The 11212-nt window shown below is 37.9% G+C and overlaps 1 protein-coding gene across 1 annotated transcript in view; it reads left to right on the top strand.

The window, feature by feature from the left end:
* Nucleotides 1-1190: 1190 nt before the first annotated feature.
* Nucleotides 1191-11212, top strand: part of LOC107744565 (disks large homolog 3) — a 78383-nt gene continuing 68361 nt past the window's right edge. The window contains exons 1-2 of the mRNA XM_016558281.1: nucleotides 1191-1326; nucleotides 2322-2432. Coding sequence (XP_016413767.1) covers nucleotides 1306-1326; nucleotides 2322-2432 — 132 coding nt within the window. The 5' untranslated portion in view covers nucleotides 1191-1305. The remainder of the gene's footprint in view (nucleotides 1327-2321; nucleotides 2433-11212) is intronic.

The raw sequence follows: 11212 nt of genomic DNA, 5'->3' as shown, positions 1-11212 counted from the left end.
TAAAGCAATTTCCTATAGCTTCTTATAAGCTGATGGGTTTTAGTGAGTGTTCATAGAAAATCAGGCTAGAATATCAGGGTAAAATTCTTACCAATACATCCAAAATATAGCTTTATAACTTGTAATACCTGAAAACACTGCACAACAATCATGTAATGCAATGTGTTTTTAAGACCCATGAACTTAGTCTGAACTAGAATGTGCCAAAAAGATGTCAGTAATCACAAGATTGCACTGGATGGATTAGTTAATACAGATGATAGTGATGTAAGTAGGTTATCCACATTGTTTAAAGAATTTTATGATTTTATGGAAAAACTAGACTTTTGATTAAGTAATACATGCATTTGAGTTATTAAATAGTTGTTAATAGTTATTAAAATATATAGTTTAAATTGTATGTTTTTTTCATTTATTACAGTGCAGTATTCAAAAACATGTACGTATGTGGACAGGTAAAATGGTTGTGGTAGATGTTCAGGTAAAAACCCAGCAATGATTGATATTTATGCAGTTTTGATTGAAGCTAAACACATTAATGAAACAAATGAAGAGCGGACATTTGGACAGTCTCTGTGAACATAATCGTCCTTATTTCAAATCCCCAACTGGCAGTTTCCAGAAGCATCATCTTATTGTGACACATGTTCCGCAAAAATACTGCAGGGGTCACTATGTGATGTGTGGTGGAGACAGTCACAGGCCTCAGTCTGAGTCTGTGTCCAGGCACAGCCCTGTTCTGTGGTTCTCTGAGAGCGAGCGAGGCTGGATCTGAGTGAATGTCCAGCTCAGGCTTCATTAGCATTCATAGCGTGCGGTCACCTGAGAGACTTTAAATGAAATGAGTCTGCAAATTCCCCGATTTGGTGCAGAAGGAAGAAAAAAAAGACGCTGGAATAATTTACAGCACAATCATTATAAAGCCTTTGTGTTAAACAGCAAGGGGCAGTGGGTCTTCCTTTTGTGTTTTATATTAGCTACAGTTACAGTCTGTAATATAATAGTGTTACGTAATTTGGTATCTGTTTTATATCTGGGAATGTTGGTTAAAAATGTTTATTTAAATGTATCAAGCAGTACATAATCCAGCCTCAGTATATATAGCGAGCAGTATGTCATGTGTCAGCAGTGATTCAATGGCACTGGACACCAGCAGCGCCTCCATGTTCCTCTCTGGGTTTGAGACTGCAGCAATCCTGCATGTTCTCGGCTGCAGTGTCCATCTCGTAGCTGAGCCGGTGATAATATGACGGCAAACCTGGGGCTTGGCAGCAACTATTTTCCCAATCATTTCATGGTGGTCCAATGAAGGCAATGATAAAAACGGTAAATTTTGCATTTGTGTTTTGTTAAATGTTGCCTTAAGGTAGTTTTTTTGTGATTGTAGATGTGATTTTATTTGTGCCTTTTTTTTTGCATCAACTTAAATGGGTGTGGCTTGGCCTACTGCTGCAACCCTTCATGCCTCTGTGTGTTTGTTTATATGAACACACACTGTTATGAGAGTATCAGAATGGGACAAATTCTAAAAGAACATTCTAGAGTTGAGTTTATTAGCATTTGGGAAGGGAAAGTGAGAGAGCCTTTGTTCCTTCTGCTGTCATGGCCTTTTCCAAAGGCTGCCCTCTGCTGCCTGTGGCCTGTGAGTGCGTGATACATTATGATAAACAGGTAGGAACTAACCTAATCAAGCCTTGGTTGTGAATATTTTGGACTAAAATGCTATATATGAAAATTATGTCAGATTTCGAAAGATGTTATAGTTGTGGATTGTGTTTTAATGTGTGTGTATGTTTGCTGGCACTTGTTTTCTCTTTTATTATAATACAGATGTCTGTCCATCCAAACCATCTTGCAAATGGTACTATTTGTCTCTCTGTGATACTTTCCGGTCACATAACAAGTAACTCTTAGTGCCCATGCTGGAATATTCCACAGCCCAGGAGCGGTTGTTCAGTTGTTCATAGTGAAAATTATTTTCCTGTGGAACTCCACATAAACAATTTTGTAAAAATACGGCTCCACTTTAGTTTATTTTACTAGATTTATTTTATATATGTAAAAATACATTTAAAAAATATATATATAAATCGGATCACAGCATTTACATTTTTCATAGAGTTAGTTATGATTTTATGATGGTTTTTGCTATGTATTCAGCACTCTAACCACTAGCTTGGACTACGTTGAATACCTCATATTGAATACACTGAATACTGAATATTGGTTACATCAATTACATTTTTACTTGTATTTTTATTTTTTAGTTATTTTTATTTTACTTCTAGTTATGTTCTGATCTGTATGATTTGTACTTGCAGACCTCGGGTGAGGAGGGTGTGTCACGGGTGCGAGTGACCAGCAGGAGGAGCTCACAGAAGTTGGAGAGAGTGGCTGGACTGGTAAGCCGCTCTCATATAGAGACACCAAAGGTCAGTGGCTGCTAAAAACTTTATTTTTCTTTCAAAAAATAAAGAATTTTGAACATATAACACCTTAAAAATTGTGCTTTTAAATGTGTCATGAGATCTTTCCTGGCATGGGGACTTGTTACTGTGTGACGTAGAATGTCTACTTCATCTCAATCAGAATTTAGCAGCCTCGGTCTCTGATTGGCTGGAATTATGGCACATTGTAACGCTGGGTTGTCTTGAGCACGCGAGCTGTTGTCATTTAGCGAGCACAGAGGGGGGGCATCAGGTGAGCAAGCTAGTGAAACGTTGCACGGGCAAAAGAGAAGGTCTGCACACATCCAAAAATGTATTTTAAATGCAAAATTGATTTCCGTGCGCTCGAAAGACTTTTTTCTTTGCGAAACGAACATTTTCTCCACAAACTCAGATCGCGCGCGTGCAAAATGCACTTTTGCCTAGGATCAGTGCGGTTTTCAGCCTTTTGTGTTTATACTGCATTTTTAGATGCTGTCTGTTAGATGCTGTCTGAAGAAATACGTTTCAGTGTTATAAACAGCACAAAAAATCTATATCAAAACAGTTGTTGATATTTTGGTTATATCTGAAGCACAGCTCGTAAAAGTGCATGCTAGGCCTTTCCCTTATGGGCTGTTCACACAGAACTAGTTATTGTGTTTAAAAACGTGGGACGCAGGGCAGAATGGAAAGAAAAAAGGTCTAGTTAAAAGTTTGTAGAGTGCCATATCATATGCAAAATGCCTTAAATGACAAGCATGTCCATCTAGCGCATAAATACATGGAAAATCTATGAAAAACTAATGCAGTGGAATGCAAAAACACATTTTGTGTGTACGACCTGCCAGTATATAGGTTCTTTGATCATGCATATGTGTTTTTATGCCTAGAAAACTTTAAAATGTAGTTTTGTGTGATATGCTGAACATTGCAGTGGTGAATTTTGCTGAATAAAAGTTGAGGTTTTACATCAGCTAGAATGGGTTGGAAAATTATAAACAGATGACTGTATGGCATCCTTTTCCAGAGTTTGAATTTATAGCAGACACTGAATTAAATAATAGCATCATAATTTCCATAAGTATTGTAAATGAAAAAACTTTTTTTTTTTTTTGTAAAGCAAATCTTTAATGAAAAATATAAAACAGAATTCCTTTGAACATATTAAAGCTTTGTTTAAAAACATTCTGGGGCAGTTAAAATATCAGGACGGTAAATAGAAACTTAGCATAAATTCTTATTGTTGGGCTCTAGGTCATGAAATTTTATACATATGATTATGATGTAATCATAAAGCACATTTCCAGTGGTTAATTTTTGACCACAAGCTGATTTAGAGATGTTTTCCATAACACATATTCATATTAATGCATACATATGGATGCTTGCAGTGCATTTGTTTGTTCACATATGTAGATAGTAGCTAGGCTGCAGTGTATCTGAAACGGGAAGAAATAAGCCACGATGATTCTATTAATCACCCAGTCTTTCAGAAATACTCTTGAGCGAAGGCACAACACTCAGGTCCTACTATATCATGGCAGATCTCATTTTCACGTCCTCCCAATCACAGCACCTCCAGCAGCATGTGGCGGCACATTGCCTGCGGGTGCTGGCGTTTCATATGAGCGGTGATCTAGCGTGAGGGACGGGGGGCGTGAGGTGGAGATGGCAGTGTGGGTGTGGTCTCGGGTCGTGGCTGAAGAGCGAGGGACCGCCGCCTTGAGAACAGAGAGCCTCCATTGTCTACATCAAAGCACAAGGCAGCAGCGTTCTGTTGACAGCAGGGCTGGCTGATGCTGAGCTGAATGTGGTGTCGTGTCTTCCACACATTAGGAGGGGTATGAGGTGGAAGGGAGGGATGAAGAGAGAGCTGCAGAGGGAATGAGAGTGGGGGAGGATGGGGGGAGCGAGGCGAGGCAAGGGCCGGTGCAGTGCAACGCAGTTAGAGCTGGAACAGACACCTAGAGCTCAGCCTTCCGCATGTTGCCATGGAAACCAAATTCCTCCCCCTACTTGCATCCCTATAGACTGGCTGCCTCTCTCGCTCCTGCTCTCTCTGTCGCTGTTTTCCTGTCTCTGTTGCATCTTTCTGCATCTCTCATATGCGTTCAGTCACATAACATGGCAAAATTGCATGTGTTGCATCTGACAGGGTGTTTATGCGACGCTCGAGATGGATGAATGTGAGACGATGTAGAATTAACAATGCAAAATATGTATTTGGCAGCACAAAGGAATCTCTCTCTGCATTCAGAACCCTCTCTATGATCAGGCTTTCTCATTCAGTCTAGTCATATCTTTCTCATGGTTGCATTCTTTCTTTACTTCATTTTACTTTTGCTCTTTTCTGTTTATCCTGCTCTCCAGGCTTGTGCACGATTCTTTTACTCATCCCTCTTCTCAACACCTACAACATCTCACCACGTACACACTGCAGCTAAATACGGATGTCACTCCTGTTCTGAGAGTTTAATCCTGTTTTGTACACATATAGCTCATCTAGGCGAGTGACAACCACAGTCTACGACCAAATTCACTTTAAACAAAGTAGTGAGATCCGAACTGCACAACGAGTTGATGATTACGTATTTAAAGACACATCAGAGCACTAAAAATAGTTCACACACAGTTCGGTTAAACGAAATTGGAAACCACACTCTGCACTCTGCACACTCTAAACAAAACAAAACAAAACAAATTCAAATTTACTGTCGGTTAAAGGGTTACTCCACCCCAAAATGAAAATTTTGTCATTAATCACTTACCCCCATGTCGTTCCAAACCCATAAAAGCTTCGTTCGTCTTCGGAACACGATTAAAGATATTTTGGATGAAAACCGGGAGGCTTGTGGCTGTCCCATTGACTGCCTAGTAAATTACACTGTCAAGGTCCAGAAAAGTATGAAAGACATTGTCAAAATAGTCCATCTGCCATCAGTGGTTCAACCGTAACGTTATGAAGCGACGAGAATACTTTTTGTACGCGAAGAAAACTAAAAGCTTTGTTCGTCTTTGGAACACAATTTAAGATATTTTGGATGAAAACCGGGAGGCTTGTGACTGTCCCATTGACTGCCAAGTAAATTACACTGTCAAGGTACAGAAAACTATGAATGACATTGTCAAAATAGTCCATCTGCCATCAGTGGTTCAACCGTAACGTTATGAAGCGACGAGAATACTTTTTGTACGCGAAGAAAACAAAAATAACGACTTTATTCAACAATTCGTCTCCTCTGACTGTGTCTCTCTGCTTCACTGTAGCACCATTTTAATATCTTAAATTGTGTTCCGAAGACGAACAAAGCTTTTTACGGGTTTGGAACGACATGGAGGTAAGTGATTAATTACAAAATTTTCATTTTGGGGTGGAGTAACCCTTTAAGTTAAATTTGTCAAAGTAATTAATTGCTCTGTCGTTTTTTTTAATTAATTGACCTTCTTTACTATCTTTCTTATCACCATCTTTATTTACTTTGGTCATTGTCAATAGGACTGCATGATTTTGGGGGATAAAAACAAAATTGTGATTTTTCTGATACATTTTTAAAATATAAACTATGATTTAAAAAACTGCACTTCTTTGTATTTATTTGATATATGTTAATATAATACAACTACTACTAACAACAACAACAACAACAACAATAAAATTTATATATTAATAATAATGATACTAATAATAATTCTAATAATTATTTTTACTAAGTACAAATATTAAACACCATGAAATTGCTAACTGTAATATAATAATTTTAATCATATAGTAATAATAATTTATAGTATCAAAAATAATTTTATTTTACAGTACAACTGTACAATTTCAGTAGCCTACCAATATCTTTATCATCTTCATTTTCAATCATTAAACTATTAAACTTTCATTTTGGTGTAAAACCTCAGGGAGCCCTTAACTCTTTTCTTTTATTGACAACAGGTTTTTAAGTGTTACTCATTACAAGTTTGGGAAGATTGTTGGTGCATATCACGTTCCCAAATGTGTGTTAAGCAATTGCGGAGATGAGTTGATGATTGTTAAATTATTGTTATTATTTTATTACTATTTACTGTAATAATTATTATTTACTGTAAGCCGAGCTGCTCTGAGACGCTAAAAACACCAGATCACAAGCTGCTCACGTGTAAATGAAGACAGTGCCGCACTTCACTCTGAAACATGAAGCGCATATATTTAATGAAATCGAACCCTTTGCAATTTGATAATCCATTTCGTTTTAATTAATCATGCAGCCTTATCTGACGTTATTATAGGCATTAATTAAGGCAATCTAGGGGACTTTAGTCCATATTTGTTCATATAGACATTATTCAACCCTCTCCTATTGTGTGAACAGGACAATTCAACACTGTTGTCAATCCCAAACACTGGTTCTGTGAATGTAGCCTCAGAGAACGATAATTTAGGGATTCATTCCTGCATTTAAACGCGGTTGTCACTCTCGCAGTTTACGTGGCCCTTATCAGACCCTCTCTTCTCTTCAAGACCTCTCAGTTCTCCAGTCATTTCACAAGCATCTCATATTCCCTTTCTCTCTTTTCCTCTCTCTCTCTTTCTCTCATTTCCCTTATCATTACGCTGTCAGTTGGATGTGCGGTGTTTGGTGCAGCAGCTGTTTTCTGTCACCAGGCCTATTAATAGGAGTCACAGCCTTCACAGACACTTTAATTTATTGTGTCAATGTGGAGGAGCAACGACTCGATGAGTGTTTAGGTAAAAACCCAAAACCCTTTCTTGGCCTTGAAGCAGCACATTCATTGCAATTCAAAATGTAAAGTGTTTGCATTTATGTTATGCATTAATAATTATTGCAACATGTTTATGTTGCCTATTCAATATAGACTATAATCACAGTATTTCAAAGGCTGCTCTGCACCTGTTTCCTACAGCAATTCTCTGTGGTTCATTCAAAGGAAACCTTCAAGAATGTTACTGCCCCTTTAAGACTGCCTGTGCCTCATCTTGCCTTATACGGACATACATCCTGTCAGGTGACAGGAGTGCAGTCACATGGGCTGCTGTGAAAATGCACAGAAATTTTCTATAGATACCTTCGATGTGAGAGAGTATGTGGGGGGTTGTGAGGCCGGCTGGGGGGGTTTATGTAATGTGGGAATGCAGAAACTGACAATGAGGCTGTCAGATATAAGATATGCTGTGTGTCATGAAGTACAATCTTACATCCCTTTGAAAAACCATAACACAACCATTCTCAGTTATTTCATAAATCAACAATAGGCTTTCTTCCAATATCTCAAGAGTGGGTCAGAGGTTGGTTTTCATTCTCCAGGAATTCTCTCAGTGTATTCATGCAGTATAGAATACTATATATATGATATCTGCAGATATATTTTATGAACTAAGGATACTCCGATTTTTTTCTTAGTCAAAGAGCAGTCGAAACCGTCAGGCAGATAGAATGTGCTTTCTTAAATTGTCTCTTTTTTTAACCGTCCATCTGTAGTACTTTTCTTCATTCAGCCTGGGAGGATGCATCTGTCTCTACCATCACACAGTCTCTCTCTATGTGGTCGTTTGCAAGAAAGTATAAGGCTGCAGATAGAAATGAATACAGTTTTATATGCATATTTGAGCCATATTAAAACATCCTGCACAAGCTTTAAATCAAATAATATTTATAGCATTTCTACACGGTTTTGCACTGGATTTACATTTGCATATGTAATTATTGTAGCAAGAACATCTTGGATGACATTTAAGAGGCAATTAAATGTTACTTGCAACACATGGCCCCTTTACATGCATTAAACTATAAGCATTTTTGGCAGCGGATGTGGTGCAATGTCCTGATCTGAATAACTTAACTATCTTGTTTTTTCTTTGCTCAATAATCACCCTTTGTGGTGTGCGTACTGATATTCTAGCTAATATTGACAGGTTTGGCCATTGATTGGCTGTGACTGTCTTTTTTTAAGATTTGACATTATGTAATTCTTTAAGGAGCAGCATTTTTCCCTAGAGGTACTAGAAACGCCCACATGCACTCACACTCTAGAAGATACCGACACAAACACATGACATAATGCAAGCATGAAATGCATGCATATAAGCACGCTCTGCTTCCCTGCCTTCCACTTTCTTCTTCATCCTTGGCCAGCTACATTAAAAATTCCTCTGTGAAGACCATGGAGGTCTGCATCCTATATTTATTTATTTATTTATTTATTTAGTCATTTAGCAGACGCTTTTATCCAAAGCCACTTACAAATTAGGACAACAGAAGCAATCAATTGTAAGCGCAGACACTGACAAGATACGCGATACAGAACGAGACCAAACACGATATCTATATGAGAACGTGCTGTATAGACAAGGGGAGCAGAGGGAACAGGGTGGTCGTAACATGTGGCCAGTCGTGTGTGCTGTGATGAATATGCTTGCATTGCCTTTTTTCAGCCACCAAGCACCACCCTTACACTCCCCATTGGCATTGGCAATGCTTCTGTGTGATACTCGCACCATTCTTATCTCCAATTGGCCTTCCTCCTGGAAATCGGAAAGTTTGCCGGAATAGTATATTGTGGTAATGAAGTGAGTTACCGTTGCATATAATTAAGTGTGGCTGAGCCTGCTGTTTGTGCCTCCTGGTGGGGTCGGAATAGAATAGTGTGCAATGCCTATTAGAACTGACTCAGCCACAAAAACAAGTGAATTCACACATGCTTAAACAGAGCAACACACACACACAAATGTCCATGCATGCATATAGTTGCATCAGTAAACACTCAGTTGCTTTCTAATGTTTATGCTAGTATATTTGTAATAGTACAACAGTCTAACAGGCCAACATCTGTTTAGATTCAGCTACAAAATTGTGGCATTTCAGTTTAAGTAATCTTGTCAAATCCCTCAATAGTAGTGTCACTTGGGTCACTTGTTGTAATCAAATTAACATGGATTTTTTTTAGTGCTGTGGAAGTATTGCCTTTAGGTATGCAAATTTTCATCTACAATAGTCAGTAAATTCAGTAATGTCTTGTCTTGACATAAAGAACAAATAGACACAATAACAAGAAATTGTGCAACTCAAGACTCTGATTCTGTAGATTCCAAGGATTTCAATAAGCAATTTTCTCAAAATGGTGTAGTTAATTTGATAAATTAATTTCCAGATTTGTTATTTCTTACTTTATTGTAAATACACTTTCTGATTGAAAAACAATTAATTTTATTAACGTTATTAATATCTGATTTAAATTAAATATTTTAAACCAGCCATTTTTAGTTTTAAAATTAACAGCCAAATGACTATAGGCTACATTAAAGACAATTAACTCTTGCCCCACAAGCATTTTTGATAATTTCACTAAAATGTCATTGAGCAAAATTGCGTTTTTATAAAATACTACATCTGGATCATATTCAGTACGATGATCAAAGCAAAGATGCAGTAGATTGCTTGCACAGTCCATTACCACTTCCTGGACTGACATTTCACTCGGTAACATCAGGCAGTTTTCATTTATATGCTGTTTATTATATACTGTTTATTGTTGTGTTACATATGAGTTCGCTCGTTTCTGCATCTCCGTCTTCTGTGTTTTTGATCAGTACATTCTGGACTCATTCAGGTGATGCATAATAGCATCCCCGAGCGTAAAACAGTGAAAACACGGAAACCCGGAAAATTCTGTCTGGCGGGGAAGCGCTGTCTCATAAATAACGGAAAGTTCCGTGTTTAGCAGGGAAAGAGCTAACAATTATATATGAAAAGATGTTAGTAGAAAACTAACAGGAAATATTGCAGAGAACAGTCTCACTTTAAAAATGTGTAGCAGATTTTCTCCGATCATTCCACACTACCAGATTTTGGCTAAATTCATTTAAGAATACAAATGTGTTTGACAGAACATAACTATGAGACAGCTAGCAGTTGAAAGCTATAGGTCTGCAAAATTATATCAAATGTTATTTTCATTCATGTTTTATTCTTTGAAGACAAATATTTTTTGGTCTTTGATGTAGCGCAGTATTTCTTGGAGTTTATCGTCAAGCATTTTACATATTTTCATTGCTAGTTTGTAGTGTCCAAAGTGTATGGTTTATTTTATTTTAAAGTAAATTAACAAATTAACCTAATACACAAATAGATTAAAACATGGTCATCCATCAGCCCCTTATGTAGCCCTTCTCCAATATAAACCCTCAAGGCAGGTCTTCAGTCTTTCTTACAGTGAAGCCGTGGAGCTGAATAAACGCACTCTTTGTGTCTCCATTCGGGCTCTGTGTTCTGGCTGATGTTCAGGTGCGCTGGCCCTTTAAGAGCAGTCACTGAAGCAGTCAGTCCTGTGTTGGTGCTGCTGCTGATGGCTGTGCTGTGAGTTGATTGGCTGTGGCTGTCAGGGCTGAGGTGCTGGAGGGATGCTGCTACGCATCTCCCTCTCTCTCCCTCTCTCTCTCTCTCTCTCTCGCTCCCTCTCGCTTGCTTGCATCCCTCCGTATAATCCACATCTAGGGCAAGCAGGCTGAGAGTCAATCCAGTGCTCAGCTCCTCTCTGCAGGCTGGGAAAAGAGAGACAGAAAGAAGGCAAGAAAACGCTTCCCAAAGCAGGAGGAAACGCAGACGGAAGAAATCTGGCAAGCAGAGACATACAGAGGAAGATTTGATCACGGATATCATTTATATATATAGAAATTGTTTATATATATATAATATATATATATTTGTACACACGCATATCAATATTTATAGAATTATATATGTATACATATATACCTGTATATAACTGTATTTGTGCTT

Source organism: Sinocyclocheilus rhinocerous, unplaced genomic scaffold (assembly GCF_001515625.1).
Source record: "Sinocyclocheilus rhinocerous isolate Xijiao unplaced genomic scaffold, SAMN03320098_v1.1 scaffold557, whole genome shotgun sequence".
Lineage (NCBI taxonomy): Eukaryota > Metazoa > Chordata > Actinopteri > Cypriniformes > Cyprinidae > Sinocyclocheilus > Sinocyclocheilus rhinocerous.
The sequence above is the reverse complement of the archived record's forward strand: the minus strand, read 5'-3'. Positions and strand labels throughout refer to the sequence as shown.